The sequence below is a fragment of the Brachionichthys hirsutus genome, chromosome 17, assembly GCF_040956055.1.
Source record: "Brachionichthys hirsutus isolate HB-005 chromosome 17, CSIRO-AGI_Bhir_v1, whole genome shotgun sequence".
Lineage (NCBI taxonomy): Eukaryota > Metazoa > Chordata > Actinopteri > Lophiiformes > Brachionichthyidae > Brachionichthys > Brachionichthys hirsutus.
In genome coordinates this window covers 902,199-928,783 of record NC_090913.1, presented here as the reverse complement: position 1 = coordinate 928,783, position 26,585 = coordinate 902,199, and the positions used below count along the sequence as shown (strand labels likewise).

The 26,585-nt window shown below is 51.4% G+C and overlaps 1 protein-coding gene across 1 annotated transcript in view; it reads right to left on the bottom strand.

Annotated features, from left to right (window-relative positions):
- Positions 1 to 26,013, bottom strand: part of pcdh18a (protocadherin 18a) — a 93,597-nt gene extending 67,584 nt beyond the window's left edge. Inside the window, 1 exon segment of the mRNA XM_068750924.1 lies at positions 25,914 to 26,013. Within this exon segment, the coding sequence (XP_068607025.1) occupies positions 25,914 to 26,013 (100 nt within the window).
- Positions 26,014 to 26,585: the final 572 nt, after the last annotated feature.

Sequence of the window (26,585 nt, the reverse complement as noted above, 5' to 3'; positions counted from 1 at the left end):
GTCTTGTTTCCGTTGAAAGTCCTTCGTACATAAATCATCGACATTTAACAATACAAATGTAACAATACAAATAAAAATAATAAAAATAAAACATAAAAATAAAACCAATATTCGATAACTCAATTGATGCAAAGAACTGCTTCAGGTGATAAGGAATGTCCTTCCCTGTTCGATAGAGTGAAGCTTGGGACACGTCGCCTCACCAGGAGCAGTCAGTGTTCAGGCTCTACCTGAGCGCACCTTCCTCTCCTTGTTCACCGGCTTCCTTCAATTATTTAGGGGTCGTCGGGAGGGCTCCGTTCTGACATCAGTTCTGAGCGGGCGGGCCAAGGTCACCGGCGTGCCAGGGAGGAACTGGTCTTTTTTAAAGCGTGTAAATCTGGACTTATTGTCCTCATGTCCACCTGCAACGACTTTCTGAATAAGTCACAGGAAGGTCACTGTAGAAACATCTGGAGGCGGGAATGGCAGCGCCGTCTGCAGCGTGTCGACAAACCCAACGCTCCGGCTTTGAGTTTAGACCGAACAGCGATCCGAGGAGAACGGCCTTCAGTCGCTGTTGCATCTAAAGCAGACACATCTTCATGTAGACTCCACGACTCAGCTAATTATCCAGCAAACACATTTTATATGTTGCCTAACAAATTTCATCAAACCAAACTATTTGCAAAAACTAGAAGTGTTAAGAATAAATCAATGGGCCTTCGGTTGCTGTGTCACATGCTCCTCTGTCGCCGTGAGCGATGTCTCTGGAGCTTTAGTTGAACCCGCCCTCACAGTCCTGTTGCCATGACGACCAGAACACCAAATTTCAGCTCCTAATAATCCACAGCCGGGTGTTTGCTTGGATCTACCTCGACAAAGGTTTGGGCTTCAGCATTCAAATGAACGCGTGCCTCCTTTCCCGTTCATCAAGAGTGAATGCGATCCGGCAGAGGAGCATCAGGAGTGAATGCGATCCGGCAGAGGAGCATCAGGAGTGAATGCGATCCGGCCGAGGAGCATCAGGAGTGAATGCGATCCGGCCGAGGAGCATCAGGAGTGAATGCGATCCGGCAGAGGAGCATCAGGAGTGAATGCGATCTGGCCGAGGAGCATCAGGAGTGAATGCGATCCGGCGGAGGAGCATCAGGAGTGAATGCGATCCGGCCGAGGAGCATCAGGAGTGAATGCGATCCGGCGGAGGAGCATCAGGAGTGAATGCGATCCGGCAGAGGAGCATCAGGAGTGAATGCGATCCGGCCGAGGAGCATCAGGAGTGAATGCGATCCGGCAGAGGAGCATCAGGAGTGAATGCGATCCGGCGGAGGAGCATCAGGAGTGAATGCGATCCGGCAGAGGAGCATCAGGAGTGAATGCGATCCGGCCGAGGAGCATCAGGAGTGAATGCGATCCGGCAGAGGAGCATCAGGAGTGAATGCGATCCGGCCGAGGAGCATCAGGAGTGAATGCGATCCGGCCGAGGAGCATCAGGAGTGAATGCGATCCGGCGGAGGAGCATCAGGAGTGAATGCGATCTGGCCGAGGAGCATCAGGAGTGAATGCAATCCGGCAGAGGAGCATCAGGAGTGAATGCGATCCGGCGGAGGAGCATTAGGAGTGAATGCGAGCCGGCAGAGGAGCATTAGGAGTGAATGCGATCTGGCAGAGGAGCATTAGGAGTGAATGCGATCCGGCGGAGGAGCATTAGGAGTGAATGCGAGCCGGCAGAGGAGCATTAGGAGTGAATGCGATCCGGCGGAGGAGCATCACTCCTAATGTTCCCTTCAGGAACGCTTGCGTTCCTGAAGGGATTTTCTAGATTCAACACTGGAGCCATTTGAAGAGCCAGTGATGGAAGACAAACATATTGTTTTCTCAGGAGTTTATGTCGAATGGAAGAGAGATTAAAGGTCTTAAATGCTTCAAGCGGTGCTGAAAGATGATTCCAAACCGCCTCTGCGGGATGAATATATAAAGTTGTGAAGTTTAATAAGGCTCTGTTGTGTTTAATGTTTGTCGTCTCTCCGTGCAGCAGAATAACTGTTGACAGAATAGCAGCTACTGCTACCGCGTATTGAAGGATTAGCTCTCTTTAGTTAATTTTATTGACAGCACACTGTGTTGTTTATGCAGATTTCAAGTCTTGAATATGGAAACACTTGATTGCTTACTCTACTAGTCCATCCGATGTATCGAAGGTCTCCAGCAGGCTCTTGTTGCATGGATTAATCATTTAGCATGTCTTAAATCAGTGTATTTTAGCGGAGAACCCGGTAAAGCCCCCACATATGAGAGGATTTCCTCCTGACAATGTGTCATGTCGCAGCGTGCAGTGGTAGCGACAGATGAAACCCTGAAGGGCGAAGCCCCAGTAGCGACCCCTGCAGGTTGTGACGTACATTACACCCCAACGTAAAGGGCTGGGGATCAATAGTAAAGCACCTTAAATGTTTTACAACTCCTCCACACAGATAACACAGGGAGATTAGTTCCAAGCAACACAAAATGCTTAACAGCATCCAACAAGCCGAGCCGAGCAGCGACGGGTGCTTCTCTGGATTCCTTGCTTTTATGGTCCTGTTTGAGTGGTTTTATTTCTCAGTTACCGGTACATAAAGCAAAAAACAGCTCGAGAAACAGAAAAGTCCTTGATGGTTACGAGCCCACATTTATATCAACACTTATTGACTTTAAGTAGAATAGTAATATTCACAATACACGCCTTTCAGTCTCTTGAGTGCTGAAAAGAAAGAATAAAACCAAGGATGTGAGGTCCCTGAAATGCAGCGACCCTTTGTCCAAAGACGATGTGTTCAGGGGCCCATCAATGACGAGCTACGCTGTCTAAAACACCTGAATGCATCAGCACCTGGGTTACCCATCATCACAAAGATGAGCCGTATCTGTCGCTCATTATAACAGCTTTATAGCAGCATTGTCCCGGCCTCTGGGAGGGACACTTGTCAGCCAATTGAATACGGTTTGCAATGATATAAAGCTTCCCACGCCTCTCCATCAGGCGCTCGTTTGGCACTGAAGGGTTCTGGTCGACCCATTTACTCTTTGTGCTTCTGATCCGGTTAATACTGCGACTTTGTGGTGGGACACGACCACACACCCACATGCCAGGAAATCCAGCACAATGAAAGCATTTACATGTTCTCCCATTAAATAAATACCTCAATGAAAGTGCTCCGATTCTGAAAGCAGCAGGCGTTGGGGTGGGGGCTGCTGTGTGTTTGGGTCAGGTGTATGCTAAGCGACTCAGAGGAAGACTGATGAAGATATTCCATCTCGACCGCGTCTGTGTGTGTGTGTGTGGGGGGGGGGGGGTCCAAGCAGCTGGTGAGATACTACCCTAATACCGCGGCGTGGCAGATAGCAGATTGCACCACCTGCATCCCCCTCAGACCTCCAGGACAGATCCTCACCGCCATCACACACGATGACGCACAGCCGCACGCACGCACACACACACACACACACACACACGCACACACGCTTGTTCTGTATGCCGTTTAGCTGGAGGGATTCCAGGCGGTGGGAGATTCCGGTCCGTCCAGCCTGAGACCCTGGAACGCTGGGCAGGCGTGGCTCTTCATGGCGGTTATTGAATCAGAGTTGATTTGTGGATTCGGACCCGGGACAACGGCCCACTTGTGTCTTTTAAAAGGTTAAATGCATTTTCTTGCTTATTCACATTCTTTCATTTGCCGTTCTGACTAGAATTGATCTTTAAGTGTTTAATCGGGTTAGCTGAGACAATGGCAGCGCACACGATCTGCTCGCTTTCTGAATAATGCAGGAAAACTCAGACGTCCAGAATGCAGGATATTCATTCAGCAAATGCAGCGCGCTGTTTGAGTGCGTGCACTAGAATGCGCTGGTCTGTGCCCCCCCACACACACACACAAAGTGTTGCAAACTACAATAGTTTAAGAAGTTGTGCTATAAACATGTCTCAGAATCTCAGAAAGTGAATTCCTGGTTCTGCCTTGTTCTCTGGATCGGCACCAACGTTTTACGGCTGCTCTCCTGACCCGCACTCCATCCTTCAAAAAGGAGTTTCATTGAAACCCATTTCATAAATCTGGAGTAATCCTGGCAAACAACCAACCAATCAGCGGATGGACATGGGTGAAAGCGTGACCCCGCCGGCAGAGGGGGCTTCATTAACGGAACCGGGGCAGCTCTCGCTAATGAATGGCCCAGACGCTGCTTGTCTGGTACCATCCAGCTAAAAGGCTGCCGCTGATCAATCTGACCTTTGAAAGCGCACTGTTCATCTTTCGGATCCAATATGTTCTATAATCGTGCTTATATGATTCTATGCTAATTTACCAGCTCTTCAATAGAATTCCTTTTAAATTTCCATCTGAGTTACTGCATGAATTAAACATTTGTGCCTCTGAGGAAGTTTATGATGAAACAGATATTTTTAGCCGTGCTGGAAAAATAATAGGGTGGCAGTGCCCGTCGATCAGCCCACAGTTTTTTAGCTGGAAGAAAGGACAGATTTGCATGGAATTTTCAACAAAGTTGGAGCAAACAAAAAACTCTCAAAATAAACTGCAGCCTGCCACTGAGGGGAAACACCTGAAACGACCCTCAAACGCATGAGACAAGGGAGACTGTTCATGCATGAGGTAGGGGTGCACAGGTGAGCCCAATCAGGAGCGGAGACAACAATCACACAATGAAACAGGACGTGCACGACAGCACTTAACTTGGCCCAAGCACACGGCCCCTGGTCACTTTTCGAGTGACCAGGCTTTCGGGTCGGGTGGGAATGCAGCTTGCAGGTCGATGACCTTATAACACATAAGCACACATTTGCAGTTCTGCGTCCATGCCAGACGCCAAAGCCTTCATATTTCACTCCCTGGATCAGGAATAACAATCCGAGCAAAGCCACTTTGGCTCGGCTCATTTTGCAGCGACTATATGCAGGACCGTGCAACGCTTCTGAGGGAGCAGAGGAGAGTGAAACGGGCTCCATTTCAAGCCTGGCTGCTGTCGAGCCGATGATATGATTGTCTCTATGGATGTAGGCCGACACGGTTACGCAGGGAAACTGAGCAGCAGCATCTTTTCCCTCACAATGGATCCACGTAATTCATGCTGCACGCCGGAGCATTCAGAATACTGATGCAAATTGACATTAAATTAATTATGCATGCCGGTTAAATGGATGTCTCATGTTGCTGCAGCTATTCTAAAAAGTTACAAAAGAGATCAATAATTTCATCTGACTAAAAAAACATTATAGAAAAATACATTGATAATATTTTCAAAAGAAGAAAATGAAACAACTGAAAGCAGATTAATTTAAATAAAACCTCATATTTTCACACTCGACTCCAGAATTGGAGAAAAAGCGCTGCATGTGAAGCTTTGATGTATTTCTTGCTGCTCACGTTCCTGTCTCTGCTGCAGCACATTTTCATCTAAAGCCTCATGCACGCTTTTACATGCTGTCTGATGCAGGAACAGGAACCGCTGATCACTCGAATCTGCCCTTCTCTCACTTTATTCTATGTTTTCTGCCTACATTTGGAAATAAATTCAGAACAACATTTCTTTATTCACATTATTCACACGCATTAGAGGAACTCAGGAGCAGTGATTGGAGTCACACCTCTAACTTGTGCTGACGGTCCCACAGTTGTGCCGGGATTGATGGATCGATGTGATGGATTTTATCAGCAGGTGTGAGGTTGTGAAGGAAAGCGTGTTTTTACTGGAGGTGTCAGAAGGACCAGCTACTCTCCGACGCCTCGTCGTGTTCCTGTGTGACTTTACACGTATGCAAATGCAGCCTTTTTATATTCATTCTGACTGTAATGTATGAAGATGTGGCACAGCGCCGGGTGAAAGTGCTTTTAAAGCGGGGCTCCTCGAGGACGGGGGGGGTCCCTCCCTGTGTAAATGTAAAGCGGGGCTCCCCGAGGACGGGGGGGTCCCTCCCTGTGTAAATGTGTTAGCTGACACTAGTATGTGTGCGTGTCCTGTGGTTGGAGCGCGACGAGCCCAGGGACATCAGCAATGGCACCGCTGTCCCAGTTTCTCTCTCTCATTCCTCTTAAAAAACAAACCTCCTCTTCCTCCCCTACTCTTCATCCACCATGCTCCTCTTGGGATGGACTGGAGGAGACGTTCACAGCAGACGTTCATCGCCCACAGCCGGCGTGTTTGACTTTCCAATTCCCATCGCTTACTTTTACTATTCCAAATCGTCTCTGTCCCCAGCTGACTTCCACACGATACGAGGAGGAAGCTCGTCAATAAGAGAACCTGCTGGAGCAGGCCTGCTTCCTGTCTGCTATTTAAACTAGTCATCTGCACAGGAAATGTAGCGTCCCCAGGGGAGGGGCAGGCGTATCAATGCATGGTGGCGGTCATCAAAAAGTCCCCCGTCTTCCTTCTGTCAGTAACCAGAGTCTTCCTCAAACGATGCAGATGGGATGCAGGACGGAACGATAATGTGGAGGCTTTATACCCTAAACCGTTATCTGCATTCTAGATTCCTTAACCAGGAAAACAAACCTTCAACAACTGGATTCACGTTGAAATCAACATTATTCACTAAAAGCACACTTTCAGTGATAGGCGGTTCTTCTAGATCAAGATCCAGAGCTGGTAGGATAGAGACCCCCCCCCCCGACATGACTGTGTCAAATGCCATAAACATCGGTCAATAATCAACCGAGATATGGAGGAACACATTTTGATGCTCCTTTGACTGCAATGTTCACGAAAAGGTCAGTGTTTCTAGAATCCAGGATCGCTTCTGGATCAGTACCAGAATGTAATCATCTGTTCCAGGAAACATTCCCAACATTTCCTGAAGATGTCATCAAGATCCGGTCAGAACCTTTTGAGTTATCGTACTAACAGACAGACAGATAAACGCCGGCAAAGTCATAATCTCCTTAGTGGCGGTACTAACTCCCATCATGCATTGCAGCATCAGCTCTTTTGTCAAACAGAGGCTACAAAAAAGATTCTTCATCAGGGTGATTGCTTAGAGAGTTAAGAACCTCCGTCTGAACTCACCGCGAGCCGCACCATCGATCTGAGGTGTGTGTGCGTGTGTGTGTGTGAGAGAGAGAGAAAGATATGAGTCACAACTCAGTAGCAACAAAGATGTTTACCTCAGGCTTTCGCTATTGCGGGTTCCTCTCCAATGTCGGTGCACATTGACTGTTGTGTGTGTGTGCGCGCACGTGGGTGCCTGTGCGCCCGTGTGTGTGTGCTCCTTCTGGCACAGTAGCAGATTGCTGAGGAGACAAATGCGTCCATCAGCCGGAGACTCCAGCCTCGGACGCTGACGAATCGACACCACGGCGGGTAGAGGGGGCATGTGAGTGAGGGAAGGGGCAACAAGGGCACAACGGGGGGCAGGGACAAATTAGAACTGTGAGCGCTGGAAAGAGGTGAAGGGAAGAGAGAAACAAAGAGAATATCCTGAGCGAACTGATGGAGCGATAGATGGCACCATGACCTGAGAGCTTTACGGAGGAGGAGGAGACGTGATGAAGGTCTGATAAGGTGGAAGTAGAGACGGAAACGACCAATGGAGTGGGGCAGGAAAGAGAACAGGACATGAAGAACTGACGGTAGAGAGGGATTGTGTCGACGCACGGCAGACCACAGAATCCTACAGGTGCGTTTAGCTTGGCGACACGACCAGGGTGTGCTGGGTGGAGTTAATGATGAAAGCAACCTTTGATCCCTGGATCCGTCTCCTAATGATGTCCTGGAACCAGCGTACCGACGGCGGGAATGATCACGGATCGTCAGCTGAACGCCAGCCCAAACAGTTCCAGCGTATTTTATGATTCATAAAACTGCAGCAGGTGACTTTAGTGATGACAAGCGGCCCGCCTCTCTTCTCTCTTTTTGGGTTGGAACACTCTCACTATTTGGAGCTGGCCTTGCAGCTCTACTTGGAGCGGCTCTTCAGCTAGCTAGCGAAGGACAGTCGCTATGACGATCAGGGCTCAGTGTCTTTCAGGACAAAGACACAATCACACATTAGTTTCAGGAACAGACCTGAAGGCTCCTCTCGAGGGAAGAGGGTTGCTGTCTGTCACACGGTCCATCGATCCCATTGGTCCACGCTAGAAAGACGTTCCAATCAAACACCTGCCAGGTGTTCTTTGAAAGTCCCTGCTCGTTTCCAAGGATGAATCCAGACACTGTGGTTAAACATGGCAGCAAAGCCCACGGGAGGATGGGCTCAGGGTTCAGCATCGCCTCCTCCTCCTCACACAATAAACCATCAGCTGGATTCAATCATTTCATGTAGAAAGTCGTGAAAATAAATGAATATAAAGTGAAACTTCTTGATGTGACTTCACTTAACTTTATTACCTTGTCCCTCGAGGGCGGTCAAACACATTCTATGGACATATAAGACATCGGACTCATGACTCACTATGAGAGGACAGAGGGATATGAGATGAAAAGAAACATCAGCCCTCAGATCTAAAGAATATTATATATATATAAGAGTCAAAAAAAATATACTTTTCTATCGATATAAAACGTTCTAAAGTGAACGGGGCAGTTCATTCCATCGATGGGCAGAATGGAAAGGAGCCAAAAGAACAAGCTACTCGTGTTCCTTTTCTCATATTGGAGTGATATTCTGATATTGTTCTAGTGTGTGTGTGTGTGTGTGTGTGTGTGTGTGTGTGTGTGTGTGTAGGTGTGTGTTTGGCAGATTCAGCTGACAACATAAATTACCACATCTCAGCCTGGCTTCATTTTCTGCTGCATTTTAATGACTTCTGAGAAAAACAACAGTGATAATAATGATATGATAATGGTTTGGCATGATAATCAACCTGAGCGGCAGAGAGACCATCATGGCATCATGTTGATTCCAGAATAATCTGGATTTACCCTGACAGTCAGATTCCTGCCTCGACCGGTGACAGAGGAGAAGGTGGAGTGGGTGTCGGCTGAGAGAGGAGGAGGAGGAAGAGGAGGAAGAGGAGGAAGCACATCGCTTAAAGCAGCTCACAAATTGGACAGACACGGACTGTCTGAGGACGGAGGGCGTCGGCCTGTAATGTGTGCCGGCGTGAAGCGCTATCTGTCGCTGGGAGCTCAACTTCAGAGCTCATTAAAAAGCTGGAGGCGAGGAAGAACAAATAACGGACCAGGCGGAAAGGAGTCGGATTGAAGCGGCGACTCCTCCTCGTGCTGAAGAGTGCGGGACTCTTCATCATCCTGCCTGTCTCTCTGGAGACTTCAGGGAAGCCTGTCTGTCCCGTTGTCCTACTGAGACCAGCAGTGTCCAGGTTCCTCAAGTCCACTAATGGGCCGGGTCAGAACACGCGTGTGTTCCATAGTGGTCCTCACTGGAGCGTATAAAATCAGACCGACCTCAGAGACAACCCGTCGTTGTCCACACGGACGGGACATTCCAGCCAGTCCTTTTGGATGAATGGGAATATTTGGGAATGAAGACAGGAGAAGGAACGGGGGACGCAGATCTGGGACGGTGGTTGTTTTTTCATACATTGTTAATTCAGCAGAGTCGCATTCTGCTGTGTATCCTGTTAAATGCTTCACTGAAGCATGTTTATGTGTGTCAAAGGAATACGCACCACACACACACACACACACACACACACACACACGCACACACACGCACACACACACACGCAGTCATCTTTACTCAGTGGTCCTGAATCAGCAAAAAGCTGCTTTCAGACATTCCCACCGAGGGTTAGGTATTGTTCTATCTTCAGAAGCAGGCAAACACATTTGTGCGTCGAACATGAACACACATAAACACACAGTGTGTGTTTTCACACACAATGGAGCCGCTCTTCCTTTGAGGCTCGTCATCACAGACAATTCATCCGTGACAGGTCAGTGTGACGGCGACACAAAGTCATCACCATCCCAAATATCCTGACCAGAACACAGGGATGAACACCTACACACACACGCACACACACACACACGCATACACACCTACACACACACACCTACACACCTAAACACACCTACACACCTAAACACACACACACACCTAAACACACACACACACACACACCTACACACCTACACACCTAAACACACACACACACACACACACACCTACACACCTACACACCTACACACCTACACACCTAAACACACCTACACACCTAAACACACACACACACCTACACACACACACCTACACACACACACACACCTACACACACACACCTACACACACACACACCTACACACACCTACACACACACACACACCTACATACACACCTACACACACACACACACCTACACACGCACACACACACACCTACACACACACGCACACACAACTACACACCTAAACACACCTACACACCTACACACACACACACACACACCTACACACACCTACACACGCCTACATACACACCTACACACACACACACACCTACACACGCACACACACACACCTACACACACACACGCACACACACACACACGCACACACAACTACACACCTAAACACACCTACACACCTACACACACACACACACCTACACACACACACACACCTACACACACCTACACACGCCTACATACACACCTACACACACACACACACCTACACACGCACACACACACACCTACACACACACACGCACACACACACACGCACACACAACTACACACCTAAACACACCTACACACCTAAACACACACACACACCTGCACACACACACCTACACACACACACCTACACACACACACTCGAGGCTATAATTTAGTCGCATTTGAAACCTGCAGGAAACCGACTGTTCTCGTTGTGTTGTGCAGCGTGACCTTTCAGCTCATGTCGCTACAGGTTAATTAAAGAACCTGAATGAACAGGCTTGTGGAATGATGACCTTTACAGAACAAGAAGCAAGAACAGGTGTATTTATGTCATAGTTGTTAGCATGCAGAGAGTCCCACATACTGTACTTATGTGCTGTTAGCATGCAGAGAGTCCCACATACTGTACTTATGTGCTGTTAGCATGCAGAGAGTCCCACATACTGTACTTATGTGCTGTTAGCATGCAGAGAGTCCCACATACTGTACTTATGTGCTGTTAGCATGCAGAGAGTCCCACATACTGTACTTATGTGCTGTTAGCATGCAGAGTCCCACATACTGTACGTATGTGCTGTTAGCATGCAGAGAGTCCCACATACTGTACTTATGTGCTGTTAGCATGCAGAGTCCCACATACTGTACTTATGTGCTGTTAGCATGCAGAGAGTCCCACATACTGTACTTATGTGCTGTTAGCATGCAGAGAGTCCCACATACTGTACTTATGTGCTGTTAGCATGCAGAGAGTCCCACATACTGTACTTATGTGCTGTTAGCATGCAGAGAGTCCCACATACTGTACTTATGTGCTGTTAGCATGCAGAGAGTCCCGCATACTGTACTTATGTGCTGTTAGCATGCAGAGAGTCCCGCATACTGTACTTATGTGCTGTTAGCATGCAGAGAGTCCCACATACTGTACTTATGTGCTGTTAGCATGCAGAGTCCCACATACTGTACTTATGTGCTGTTAGCATGCAGAGTCCCACATACTGTACTTATGTGCTGTTAGCATGCAGATGACTGCTGGAACTAGCAACCGCCGTTTCCTCGTCCATTACTAATCCGAGGCTGGGTCACTGGGGCAGCTGGTCGAGCCGGAAGCATTCCGGAATCAGATTCCTGAGTCTACCCCATGGGGACAAACCAGGCTGAGGGCCTGACTCTCGGGGGGGGCATCTTTAATCTGGACTGGAATCTGATCAACGGTTATTTACTGCTGCAGAAGGGCAGCCTTCTCATTGGTCAGCGAGAGGGAAACGATTCCGCATCGCAGGCCTTCGCTTGGACTGCTATAAAAAGCTAATATTAAGGACAGACTGGGAATGCTAGCGGGAATACTGCTGCTCATTAACAGGCAGTAAAACCCACTCCTTATTTCACATTACAGCACCATATTATCTTTTCTGTGTTTTCGCCGACAGGATGGAGGAAGAACCCCCCCCCCCCTGAAAAACTGAATCACAAGGAGGCATTAAAAAAATATTCTTCACTTGATTTAATGTAATTTGGGTCCTCTCCCTTCCAGCCCCTCTGCAGTGTAGTGACAGAAAAACGAAAAGTTTTTTTCTGATTCTGTCATGGGGGGTATTTAATCTGACCCCTGATTAAAAACAGCCTGATTAAAAACAGCCCCAACCCATGCAGGATCTCTGCAGACATCTCCACACAGGTTTGACCCAAGGCGCGACCAGAAGGTGATGGTGACGGTGGCCTTCATCACGTTCTTCGGTGGGACTTTAATCGACATGTAACATCAAACGTGGAACTCACCTGGGATCTACAAGCCCCTCCCACCTGAGGCTGCCCTGACCCAAACCCCACCCCCACATGGACTCCTCAGAAACCACAGAAGATGGACTCCCTCGTTTCTGGTGTTCGTTTCTTGCTTTTTATGTTTCCACCACACTTGAGATTTCCTTCTGAGCGCTTTGTGTATAGCCCAAAGCTTTAGCGACATGTTTTCGGATCGGTATCCCATGCCAACGATTCAAATACCCTCTGGTGAATTCTTCACGGCGGTGACGCAATAGCACATCAATAGTGAATCCAGCACGTAAAAAATGCTTATCAATTACAGGATTATGATGTTATTCTGGCAACGGAGGAATTCGATTGTTGCTATTCTCAGCATATTGAGAGGATTTGTCCGTATTTCCTCTCCATCTCTGAGGAGGCATCTCTGCTAATTATTGGTGGTGGTAGCATTCAGGGAGAGCGAGCTGGAGAGGGCCGAGGAAGGGTGTTTGGGAAGTGGAGTAAAAAGCAAATCCTTCATGTAAGGGGCTGATCCATGCCGCCGGATTCACAGCAGCGACTGAAGCAGAACGTGAAAGCACGCGACCGGGACGCGGATCTGACACTCTAAAGTCGGCTCAGGGATGCTCTTAGTGAGTTTTCACACATTAATACTTTTAGAGCATCCACGAACACATGTACGCATGTGTGTGTGTGTGTGTGTGTGTGTGTGTGCACAATACACAGCTCTCCACTCAAACACACACACACGTACTCCGGAGAGCCTCATCCCCAGCTAATTCCTCTCTTCTCCTCCCTCTTTCGTCTCCTCCCCTCCCTCATCCGGCCTTCGCTGGCTGCCGAGCCGAGCCCAGAGCAGTTAAATAATCGCTAAGCTTCCAGCTGGCAGGCTCTGCTGCAGCTTTCTGAGACCGTGGAGTAGAGCTGGGATGGCAGGACACAACAGCTGCATGCCAATACGTATTGATGTTCTGCTGACAGAACGTTTTTGCGCCCGTTTGCCCGTGTGTGCGCTCAGAGGACGTGGAGTGGAGGACGGTTAGCGTGACGCGCTTCGTTTAAGGGCCTCTTCTGATTCCCTTTGATACGTCTGATTAAGATTTGAGGGCTCTTCAGATTCATTATTTTCAACAGGACAACCCAACTCCATGCAACACCAGCCTAAAAAAGCTTGCTTAGTGCAGTGTGTGTGTGTGTGTGTGCACTGCTACAACAGTTGTACCCTTGTGTGTTTACTGGGGGAGGCAGAAAAGAAAACACTGAAGACGAACCCTCAGGATTATATCTCCAGTCTGACGTAATGATTTGTAATTCTGCCTTTGCCACCGTTCAACATGGGGTCAATTCTACCCCCCCCCCCCCCCCCCCCCTCTTTGGGCTATCTTCATCAACCTCCTCTGCAATGCGGCAAAGTGGAAATGTAAAACGTTTCCCGTCAGAGTAAGGGTATATGTTCTGCGCCCTTTAGTTGGACTTTGCAGCAGATGGACGGGCTTCTGGATCCCGACGCTCACCTGAGACGGTCTGGAAGGCCCGCGAGGGCGCAGCGTTCTAACGGAGGCTTCCAGCTGCACTGATTTATGCTACTTACTTAGCGCAGACAGGAGGCGGGAAGTAAATCAATCACACAATCAGTCAACCATTTAGAGAGTCAGGCCGCCTGTCAGTCAATCATTTCCACTGTCTTGTTTTACCTCTCTCTCCTGCTCCCGTGCATACTTCTGTCTTCCTCCCAGCCCCATCACACACACACACACACACACACACCTACACCCACACACCGGGTGTAATGACCAGGGAGCAGCGGGGGTTTTGATGGCAGCTATTTTTAGCAGGATGCATCTCGTGGGTTTGGTAATTTCCTCTCCACAGTAACAGTTACCATGCAGAGTCTGTTGTTATGAGGAGTCCACGGCAGCCAATCAATGGCCTCCCTGCATGATGGATGGGCAGGCAAGGCGCTTGGCATGTTGGAGATAGAGAGAGAGAGACTGGCCGAGAAACTGAGGACGGTGGCAAAACCCCTGATGGCTGTGTTTTTGTTCTCGGTCCAAACATCTATGCACGTTGTCGACATGCGTGAGCGGAAACACATGCGGAACGGGTATAGCGTTACACGTAACAGGCGCTACACGTAACAGGCATTACACGTAACAAGCATTACGCGTAACATGCGCTACACGTAACAGGCGTTACACGTAACAAGCATTACGCGTAACCGGCGCTACCCGTAACAGGCACTACACGTAACAGGTATTACGCGTAACAGGCGCTACACGTAACAGGCATTACACGTAACAAGCATTACGCGTAACGGGCGCTACACGTAACAAGCATTACGCGTAACAGGCGCTACACATAACAGGCGCTACACGTAACAAGCATTACGCGTAACAGGCGCTACACATAACAGGCGCTACACATAACAAGCATTACGCGTAACAGGCGCAACACGTAACAGGCGTTACACGTAACAAGCATTACACGTAACAGGCGTTACACGTACGCCGTAAGCATCGGCGGGTCATTCAACAAGTCAGATTTCACAGCGCTGGAGCAGACTAATGAAATGACTTCAAAGCACTGCTTGTAATTTCACACCATTGATCATGGCCCGTCTCGTATTGATTCGGGCAAAGAAGGCTACGTTTATGTTTCAGAGTTTTTATATCAAGAATTAGAAATACTTAAATATGTTTAGGAATGCGAGGAACAAAAGCAAAGAGTCATCTTTAATCTGCATGGCTGAATGCATCGATGTCTGAAGCTCAATTCAGAATCTGTATTAGCATCGGAGCAGAGCAATGAACCGCGTTAGTAAGAGAGGGACGGACGAAAAGGATATCATAGATAGCAGGGGTGGGGGGGCACTTTGGGCTCACCGGCAGCTAATGCCAATCAATCAACGGAACTGATTAATCTATTTTCTACACTATATGTTGTTTCTTTTACAGTATTGATGAGTTCAATACTGATTCTTTTTTTTTAAACATCCTGCCAAATTAGAAGGCTGTGATGATTGTGTGTGTCGTGTCGTGAGTGTGCGTGTGGGTGTGGGTGTAGGTGTGCGCGTGTGTGTCTGTGTCGGAAAGGAGCCACGTTATTGTCTTCCTGCAGATTCTCTCATCTAACCTGAACAACTAGAATAAAAGAGCAGTTCCTCCCTGCTGGACCCTCAAATGGATTCGCTGTGTGGAGTCAGGAAAACTTTGGAAAGATGGATGGAGAGAAGAAGAAGACAAATCTGAGAGGTGCAAGAAAAGCTGGAGATTAAAGAGAGAAAAGGGGGAAGCCAGCGAGCGCTGTGCCATGTAACAAAAAGAGAGGTCGGTGAAAAGACAATACATTATGGAGGAGAAATCACTGTCTGTCTCGTCCACACACACACCTGAGCAGTGCCTGATAACAGGAATGAGTGGGCAGCCCTGTAGCTGTTGTGCAGGAGGCCCCTCCTTTGGGATGTCGACGTGACCCTGCAGGTGGTTTCATACCTGCTTGTGTTTGTTCATTCTTTGCTCGTACGTGTGGCGCCATGGTCTCCTGGCAAGCTGAAGGTTGTTCCGGGTTGTTGTTCCGGGTTCCGGTTGTTCTTGGTAGTCTCTATCCTTCCAATGGGCTTCTACTGCTCCTCATTAGAGGCGGGTTGGAACACCTGAGGCCAGCCTCCGATATTAGGACCCGACATCGTGTTCCCACATCAACGGTGAGGCAGCGTCGGTTCTGTCTAACCGGTACCTGCGCCCATGCCCTGATCCATGCATCCATGCTGCAGCTAAAGATGCTGCCGTTTAGAATGTGTTTAGTTTTAGCCGAGCTACTGACAGCAGCTTGAGGCTGCTTTGAGCTAAATGCTATCATCATGCTAACAAGCACACAATGACATCACTGCTGATGTTCAGCAAGAATAGTTTCTCTTACGTTTTCACGTTAGCGTGAAGAGGAAAATGATGTTTAGCAGGTTTTCTGTAGACGTCAACGTTCTCGAAGGATTCCTCCATGAATGAGATCGTTTATTTCACCGACCTCTAGAGAGAAACAGGTTTCATTTTACAGCTTCAGTTTATAACAGAAGTGAGCTGAAAAGGATATCTCAAGGATGACCTTCATTTCCTGCTATTTAAAACCAAATCAAACATGCTATAGCCGTTACATCGTCATCTTCATCTTCACCAAACAAGACAAGACACAGTGAAGAGCAGTGAGTGAGAGCAGCCGTTGATGCTTCGGCCCCGGGCTGCATTTCTCCTTGACTGTAGCTCGTTGAGTCCATATGAGAGAATGCCATATGTTATGAGGTGCTGCTTAAAGGGAGCAGAGCAGCGTGAGATCTTTAATGGACACTGGGAGACAAAGCTAAAGTCCCACATCAGTAGTTCGTCAGTGGATCGATGTGCGGCTGGGAATACGTTCCTCACATAACGGAGTAAACGGGCAAATAGCACGCAGCAGGATCCTGGAGCAGCGTCCTGGAGCAGCGTCCTGGAGCAGCGCCCTGGAGCAGCGCCCTGGAGCAGCGCCCTGGAGCAGCGTCCTGGACCAGCGTCCTGGACCAGCGTCCTGGAGCAGCGTCCTGGAGCAGCGTCCTGGGGCAGCGTCCTGGAGCAGCGTCCTGGACCAGCGTCCTGCAGCAGCGTCCTGGAGCAGCGTCCTGCAGCAGCGTCCTGGAGCAGCGTCCTGGAGCAGCGTCCTGGAGCAGCGTCCTGGAGCAGCGTCCTGCGGCAGCGTCCTGCAGCAGCGTCCTGGAGCAGCGTCCTGGAGCAGCGTCCTGGAGCAGCGTCCTGCGGCAGCGTCCTGGAGCAGCGTCCTGCGGCAGCGTCCTGGAGCAGCGTCCTGCGGCAGCGTCCTGGACCAGCGTCCTGGAGCAGCGTCCTGGAGCAGCGTCCTGGAGCAGCGTCCTGGAGCAGCGTCCTGGGGCAGCGTCCTGGAGCAGCGTCCTGGAGCAGCGCCCTGGAGCAGCGTCCTGGAGCAGCGTCCTGGAGCAGCGTCCTGGGGCAGCGTCCTGGAGCAGCGTCCTGGACCAGCGTCCTGCAGCAGCGTCCTGCAGCAGCGTCCTGGAGCAGCGTCCTGCAGCAGCGTCCTGGAGCAGCGTCCTGGAGCAGCGTCCTGGAGCAGCGTCCTGGAGCAACGTCCTGGAGCAGCGTCCTGCAGCAGCGTCCTGGAGCAGCGCCCTGGAGCAGCGTCCTGGGGCAGCGTCCTGGAGCAGCGTCCTGGACCAGCGTCCTGCAGCAGCGTCCTGGAGCAGCGTCCTGCAGCAGCGTCCTGGAGCAGCGTCCTGGAGCAGCGTCCTGGAGCAGCGTCCTGGAGCAGCGTCCTGCGGCAGCGTCCTGCAGCAGCGTCCTGGAGCAGCGTCCTGGAGCAGCGTCCTGGAGCAGCGTCCTGCGGCAGCGTCCTGGAGCAGCGTCCTGCGGCAGCGTCCTGGAGCAGCGTCCTGCGGCAGCGTCCTGGACCAGCGTCCTGGAGCAGCGTCCTGGAGCAGCGTCCTGGAGCAGCGTCCTGGAGCAGCGTCCTGGGGCAGCGTCCTGGAGCAGCGTCCTGGAGCAGCGCCCTGGAGCAGCGTCCTGGAGCAGCGTCCTGGAGCAGCGTCCTGGGGCAGCGTCCTGGAGCAGCGTCCTGGAGCAGCGTCCTGCAGCAGCGTCCTGCAGCAGCGTCCTGGAGCAGCGTCCTGCAGCAGCGTCCTGGAGCAGCGTCCTGGAGCAGCGTCCTGCAGCAGCGTCCTGGAGCAGCGTCCTGGAGCAGCGTCCTGGAGCAGCTTCCTGGAGCAGCGTCCTGGAGCAGCGTCCTGGAGCAGCGTCCTGCGGCAGCGTCCTGGAGCAGCGTCCTGGACCAGCGTCCTGGAGCAGCGTCCTGGAGCAGCGTCCTGGAGCAGCGTCCTGGGGCAGCGTCCTGGAGCAGCGTCCTGCAGCAGCGTCCTGGAGCAGCGTCCTGGAGCAGCGTCCTGCAGCAGCGTCCTGGAGCAGCGTCCTGGAGCAGCGTCCTGGAGCAGCGTCCTGCAGCAGCGTCCTGGAGCAGCGTCCTGGAGCAGCGTCCTGGAGCAGGGTCCTGGAGCAGCGTCCTGGAGCAGCGTCCTGCAGCAGCGTCCTGGAGCAGCGTCCTGGAGCAGCGTCCTGGAGCAGGGTCCTGGAGCAGCGTCCTGGAGCAGCGTCCTGGAGCAGCGCCCTGGAGCAGCGTCCTGCAGCAGCGTCCTGGAGCAGCGTCCTGGAGCAGCGTCCTGGAGCAGCGTCCTGGACCAGCGTCCTGGACCAGCGTCCTGCAGCAGCGTCCTGCAGCAGCGTCCTGGAGCAGCGTCCTGCAGCAGCGTCCTGGAGCAGCGTCCTGGAGCAGCGTCCTGGAGCAGCGTCCTGGAGCAGCGTCCTGGAGCAGCGTCCTGCAGCAGCGTCCTGGACCAGCGTCCTGGACCAGCGTCCTGCAGCAGCGTCCTGCAGCAGCGTCCTGGAGCAGCGTCCTGCAGCAGCGTCCTGGAGCAGCGTCCTGGAGCAGCGTCCTGGAGCAGCGTCCTGGAGCAACGTCCTGGAGCAGCGTCCTGCAGCAGCGTCCTGGAGCAGCGCCCTGGAGCAGCGTCCTGGGGCAGCGTCCTGGAGCAGCGTCCTGGACCAGCGTCCTGCAGCAGCGTCCTGGAGCAGCGTCCTGCAGCAGCGTCCTGGAGCAGCGTCCTGGAGCAGCGTCCTGGAGCAGCGTCCTGGAGCAGCGTCCTGCGGCAGCGTCCTGCAGCAGCGTCCTGGAGCAGCGTCCTGGAGCAGCGTCCTGGAGCAGCGTCCTGCGGCAGCGTCCTGGAGCAGCGTCCTGCGGCAGCGTCCTGGAGCAGCGTCCTGCGGCAGCGTCCTGGACCAGCGTCCTGGAGCAGCGTCCTGGAGCAGCGTCCTGGAGCAGCGTCCTGGAGCAGCGTCCTGGGGCAGCGTCCTGGAGCAGCGTCCTGGAGCAGCGCCCTGGAGCAGCGTCCTGGAGCAGCGTCCTGGAGCAGCGTCCTGGGGCAGCGTCCTGGAGCAGCGTCCTGGAGCAGCGTCCTGCAGCAGCGTCCTGCAGCAGCGTCCTGGAGCAGCGTCCTGCAGCAGCGTCCTGGAGCAGCGTCCTGGAGCAGCGTCCTGCAGCAGCGTCCTGGAGCAGCGTCCTGGAGCAGCGTCCTGGAGCAGCTTCCTGGAGCAGCGTCCTGGAGCAGCGTCCTGGAGCAGCGTCCTGCGGCAGCGTCCTGGAGCAGCGTCCTGGACCAGCGTCCTGGAGCAGCGTCCTGGAGCAGCGTCCTGGAGCAGCGTCCTGGGGCAGCGTCCTGGAGCAGCGTCCTGCAGCAGCGTCCTGGAGCAGCGTCCTGGAGCAGCGTCCTGCAGCAGCGTCCTGGAGCAGCGTCCTGGAGCAGCGTCCTGGAGCAGCGTCCTGCAGCAGCGTCCTGGAGCAGCGTCCTGGAGCAGCGTCCTGGAGCAGGGTCCTGGAGCAGCGTCCTGGAGCAGCGTCCTGCAGCAGCGTCCTGGAGCAGCGTCCTGGAGCAGCGTCCTGGAGCAGGGTCCTGGAGCAGCGTCCTGGAGCAGCGTCCTGGAGCAGCGCCCTGGAGCAGCGTCCTGCAGCAGCGTCCTGGAGCAGCGTCCTGGAGCAGCGTCCTGGAGCAGCGTCCTGGACCAGCGTCCTGGACCAGCGTCCTGCAGCAGCGTCCTGGAGCAGCGTCCTGGAGCAGCGTCCTGCAGCAGCGTCCTGGAGCAGCGTCCTGGAGCAGCGTCCTGGAGCAGCGTCCTGGAGCAGCGTCCTGGAGCAGCGTCCTGCAGCAGCGTCCTGGAGCAGCGTCCTGGAGCAGCGTCCTGGAGCAGCGTCCTGGAGCAGCGTCCTGGAGCAGCGTCCTGGAGCAGCGTCCTGGAGCAGCGTCCTGGAGAAGCGTCCTGCAGCAGCGTCCTGGAGCAGCGTCCTGGAGCAGCGTCCTGGAGCAGCGTCCTGCAGCAGCGTCCTGGAGCAGCGTCCTGCAGCAGCGTCCTGGAGCAGCGTCCTGGAGCAGCGTCCTGGAGCAGCGTCCTGGAGCAGCGTCCTGGAGCAGCGTCCTGGAGCAGCGTCCTGGAGCAGCGTCCTGGAGCAGCGTCCTGCAGCAGCGTCCTGGAGCAGCGTCCTGCAGCAGCGTCCTGGAGCAGCGTCCTGGAGCAGCGTCCTGCAGCAGCGTCCTGGAGCAGCGTCCTGGAGCAGCGTCCTGCAGCAGCGTCCTGCAGCAGCGTCCTGGAGCAGCGTCCTGCAGCAGCGTCCTGGAGCAGCGTCCTGGAGCAGCGTCCTGGAGCAGCGTCCTGGAGCAGCAGAGGAGACGTAAAGGATGGCGCGAGAATGAGACAGAGATGTTTCCGGTTAAATCCCAACCGTTCCCGTGACCGTTCTGGTATTGATCCTCCAGTCTGGTATTGATCCTCCAGCCTGGTATTGAACCTCCAGTCTGGTATTGATCATCCAGCCTGGTATTGATCCTCCAGCCTGGTATTGAACCTCCAGCCTGGTATTGAACCTCCAGTCTGGTATTGATCATCCAGTCTGGTATTGATCCTCCAGCCTGGTATTGAACCTCCAGTCTGGTATTGATCATCCAGTCTGATATTGATCATCCAGTCTGGTATTGATCCTCCAGCCTGATATTGATCCTCCAGTCTGGTAATGATCATCCAGCCTGGTATTGATCCTCCAGTCTGGTATTGAACCTCCAGTCTGATATTGATCATCCAGTCTGGTATTGATCATCCAGTCTGGTATTGATCCTCCAGTCTGGTATTGATCCTCCAGCCTGGTATTGAACCTCCAGTCTGGTATTGATCATCCAGTCTGGTATTGATCCTCCAGCCTGGTATTGAACCTCCAGCCTGGTATTGAACCTCCAGTCTGGTATTGATCATCCAGTCTGGTATTGATCCTCCAGCCTGGTATTGAACCTCCAGTCTGGTATTGATCATCCAGTCTGATATTGATCATCCAGTCTGGTATTGATCATCCAGCCTGGTATTGATCCTCCAGCCTGATATTGATCATCCAGTCTGATATTGATCATCCAGTCTGGTATTGATCATCCAGCCTGGTATTGATCCTCCAGCCTGATATTGATCCTCCAGTCTGGTAATGATCATCCAGCCTGGTATTGAACCTCCAGTCTGATATTGATCATCCAGTCTGGTATTGATCATCCAGCCTGGTATTGATCCTCCAGTCTGGTATTGAACCTCCAGCCTGGTATTGAACCTCCAGTCTGGTATTGAACCTCCAGTCTGGTATTGAACCTCCAGTCTGGTATTGATCATCCAGTCTGGTATTGATCCTCCAGCCTGGTATTGAACCTCCAGTCTGGTATTGATCATCCAGTCTGATATTGATCATCCAGTCTGGTATTGATCATCCAGCCTGGTATTGATCCTCCAGCCTGGTATTGATCCTCCAGCCTGATATTGATCCTCCAGTCTGGTATTGATCATCCAGTCTGGTATTGATCATCCAGCCTGGTATTGATCCTCCAGTCTTGTATTGATCCTCCAGTCTGGTATTGATCATCCAGCCTGGTATTGATCCTCCAGTCTGGTATTGATCATCCAGTCTGGTATTGATCATCCAGCCTGGTATTGAACCTCCAGTCTGGTATTGAACCTCCAGTCTGGTATTGATCCTCCAGTCTGGTATTGAACCTCCACTCTGGTATTGATCATCCAGCCTGGTATTGAACCTCCAGTCTGGTATTGAACCTCCAGTCTGGTATTGATCCTCCAGTCTGGTATTGAACCTCCGGTCTGGTATTGATCCTCCAGTCTGGTATTGATCATCCAGCCTGGTATTGAACCTCCAGTCTGGTATTGATCATCCAGCCTGGTATTGAACCTCCAGTCTGGTATTGAACCTCCAGTCTGGTATTGATCATCCAGCCTGGTATTGAACCTCCAGTCTGGTATTGAACCTCCAGTCTGGTATTGATCCTCCAGTCTGATATTGATCCTCCAATCTGGTATTGATCCTCCAGTCTGGTATTGATCATCCAGCCTGGCATTGAACCTCCAGTCTGGTATTGAACCTCCAGTCTGGTATTGATCCTCCAGTCTGATATTGATCATCCAGTCTGGTATTGATCATCCAGCCTGGTATTGAACCTCCAGTCTGGTATTGAACCTCCAGTCTGGTATTGATCCTCCAGTCTGATATTGATCCTCCAATCTGGTATTGATCCTCCAGTCTGGTATTGATCATCCAGCCTGGTATTGAACCTCCAGTCTGGTATTGAACCTCCAGTCTGGTATTGATCCTCCAGTCTGATATTGATCATCCAGTCTGGTATTGATCCTCCAGTTTGCAATTCACAAAGACTGAAGAACTGAAGAAAATCTGCGCTCTTCACCCTCTTCACCCACGACTGCTCTGCCATCCTGTGTCTCAGTGCGACCGTGTGGTACGGCAGCTGCACGGCGCAGGACAGGAAGGACCTATCCCGGGTGGTGAGGACAGCTCAGGGGATTGTGGGTCACCGTCTGCCTGACTTGGACTCAGCTCCCAAGTCCAAAGGCGGGTCAGACGCATCGCCACAGACCCCACCCACCCGAGCCACAAACTGTTTGTCCCACTCCCATCAGGGAGGCGGTTCAGGACAATAAGAAGCAGCACTACGAGGCTCAGGAACAGCTTCTTCCCCCGGGCTGTGAAAGCAGTCGTTCCCTTGTAGTGATCTGGGACTCGGAATGGACGCTCTGAGCCTGTCCCACTGTGCTGCTGGATTCTCTGTCTCAGTCTCTGTGTATATATTATCGTTGTTTTAGGAGAGATTTTGGTTTTTGTTTTATGTTATATGTGTGCCTTAAGCCATGGGCCTTCACACGATTTTGTTATGTTAGCTTAATGACATTAAAGAATCTTGAATCTTGAATCTTGAATCACAAAATGACAATTTATTCTGATGTTAAACCATCTCATCAGCAAGTTTATCAGTGTGTGTGTGTGTGCGCTACACAGTCATTTAGGTGTATAGAGACTACACCACTAACATTCCAACTCCTTTGCCTTTTGTGGACACCGTGATATATGTAAATACACCTGGGGGGGGGGGGGTTGGTCATCACTTAACCCCGTACTCGTTTAACAACAACTCGGAGTTACCTGATATTTAAACGTTTGTTTTTGGTGACCTCTGTTAGGACGAGCAGAATGCGCTGGCTGTGGAGTTGTGAGTACGTACAGTATAAATGGAATATGTGTCTGTCAAGGTGACCTCAACAGGGATTCGTTTAGGGCGGAGTCTTTGGAACGTAATTCGGTAACGTAACGTATGTTTCATACGTTTATCCGGGTTCGGCAGTCTTCCAGGCTGGCTGACTTTGCAATACTTCATAAATAATAAATCCTAGAAGTCACTTGTGAGTCTGATGCGGTCTAATTGTAATGCGTTCACCTTTGAACAGATGAGCAGTGCTGCCTGGATTCCTGCACGCAGCACGCTGCTCCTTTTGAACTGGGAATGTGAATCTGCTGCTTGTAGATCGTTGGCAGCGAACAGCAGGAAATCCTTTGATAAGTTGCTCTTTAAGCTTTAAGTGCACAAACAAACAATTCCTCCGCAGCATATAAAAGGCATTCTGGCTGCTGTGTGAGGGAACGCAAGGTGAGGCTGCATAACTGCAGAGTCACGGGTGTGTTGTTTCCAGGCTTCCTGCATTACAATCTGAATGTCCAGCTCTCCTCTTCCTCATCTGGAGGATGATGACGTCAGAATGACTTGTAGCTCCGCCTTGATGGAGTGATGGAGATTGCTCTTTTTTTAAGGCCATCTTAATGCAGTTGTTTGTTTGTTTGTATTTTCTGAAGATGATGGCGGCGTGTTCCAAGGTGCAGCGCACGCTTCCCACGCCGTTAGCGTTTTTAGGCGCCGGCCACCTCGGGCATTTCCTTCTTCCAGTTAAACCAGTTCATCATATTTTGCTGCGAGCCCAGTGAGCCAATCATTTTGTTGCTGTCAAAGTTTAAAACTGTTCCACCCCCTGCTGCTGTCAGTTATCATTTCAGTCAAATCAATACACGCCGGCCCCCCCACGCCGCTCACCTTCAATCCCCGTCACATCAGCGCCCAGAGGTTCTCCCTGTGCTCGTCAGACGTCCGTGTTCACATCACATCCATCCAGACCTTCAGCATCAGTCCTGACTCATTCAGCACCAACCGGGTCCGGACTCCATCAGGGGGCCTATTCAGCAGGACCCATGGGTGCGATGACATCACAGCCTGATAGATACATCACCGTGGTGCTGATTAATGGCTCCAACAACTCAGGTAAAAAATAGCAGCATCAACGTGAAGAGAGATATTTTCACACTTTTTATTTTATAACAATCAAGCGATGGGTGTTTTCATGGCACATCCTTCGCAGCCCGAGTTCTGCATTTATCCACTTATCTTGTAAATAAATCCTGTAAAGTGAAGAAGCACAAACAGCTCAGGTGCGTCTGCCTCGCCTGCTGCTGCATTTCCTCTCTCTCTCTCTCTCTCCCTGGAGCTCAGGTATAACAGCACAGTTTCAAAACCGACATTTAATCCAAGCAAACAAATCACCGTGGAGATTTCCCATCCATCCATGAGTGGAAATATATTTATCGGAACACACACACACACCTGCTGCATGCACACAGTAATGGCAATATTACAGACTATCTTTCTCGGTGCACATCCAGACTGTCAGGGGAATATGCTGATTTGAGATTTTATTGGAGAAAACGGTGTCCTCCATTTTCATTGGCGCCGCCTCACACCTCCCTGGGAGGAAAGTGCCTGTGTGGGTTTGTGTCCAGGTGTAGTTAGGCAGATGTCACACCTCCCTGGGAGGAAGGTACCTGTGTGGGTTTGTGTCCAGGTGTAGTTAGGCAAACGCATGCAGGCGGAGTCTCTGCTCTGGATTCATGGAGATGAGTTTGTGTCACAGATTTAACTGGCTCAATATACGCTTGTGTTTTTCATGTAGCCAGGCTGGAAGTAAGTGTGTGTGTGTGTGTGTGTGTGTGTGTGCGTGCGTGCCGGAATGCGGGGGTGGGTGCTGGATAAAGAGATTCAACACTCCAAAACAAAAATAACAACAACAGAAAAAGATTATTTTCCGACTAAGCCGACTTAAAATGCTTACCAGGGGCAACATTGAAAGAAGATGATGGTTGAGCTAGGTGGGATGGGGGGGGGGGAGAGAAGAAGCTCTGCTGCAAGCATTCTGAAGGCGGCCAGGAAACGAGGAATGAATTGAGCAGAGAATCAGTCAGTCCTCATCCAGTCCAGCGACCTCTTCCTGTGTCGGCCTTTACAGGAAAAGGGGCGGAGCCGCTGCCCTGACATTAATGATTCTGACCTCGACCAGACAGACAGACAGATATTCCATCCTGTTTTCCTCTCCTTCCATTGTCTCGGGGGTGTTGCTGTGCACCATCTTCCTCCTACTTGCCCCCCCATCACCTCTCCTTTGTTATCTGTTCCTACTTATTTTTCTCTTTTCTCTTTCTACCTGTCCTCTAGTTGTTTCCGTTTCCTTTCTTCCCGCCTCTCTTCATCTTGCTTCTCCTCTGTTTCCGTTTCCCTCCAGTGGGGACACTGAGGATGATTTCAGGCACCTGGTAGTCTGGACCGGTCCTTCTTCTGTCCGCTGAGGAAGAGGAGGCTGAGGATGGAGCTGGACTTATGGAGGAGGTTGCTGTCTAAAGTGCGCACCATCAGCTCCTCCCACCTCTGCTATAACTAGGAGCTATGCTCCAGAATGTGCAATAACTCTCCCACTGCTGCAACTTTACAGGATTATTGTGCAATAAATACTTAGGCTGCAATAATTTCAGTGCAATCACGACATTTCTTCCACTCCTTTACTCCTCCTCTTCCACCAGGAGCAAACCTCGGATGACTTGCGTTGCTTTAACTTTAACTTAGTTCACTTCACCTGATTTAATTGCTATTCTAAATTTGTACTTTTCTCTTCTGCTCTTCCTGTGAGCAGCGATCTGCAGGAAGGGAGGAGTCAGTTCTGGTTCTGGTTCTTCTCCTCCTTTAGTTTCATGCCTCCTTTGCTTTCTCTCTTTAGTTCCTCATCCTTTTGTTTTTCCTCCCCCTCCTCCCCCTCCTCCCTCCAGACTGTGGACATTAAAGGACACCGCAGAACACGGCTCCATCCATTCCATTCATCGTTGTGTCTCTCTCCTCTAGAAGCCACCTGCCCTCCACCTCCACCCCGGTCCTCCCCTGTCCCCCATGCATCAGGGGGGGGGGTCGGCGTCGCTGGCGGTCGCTCCCAT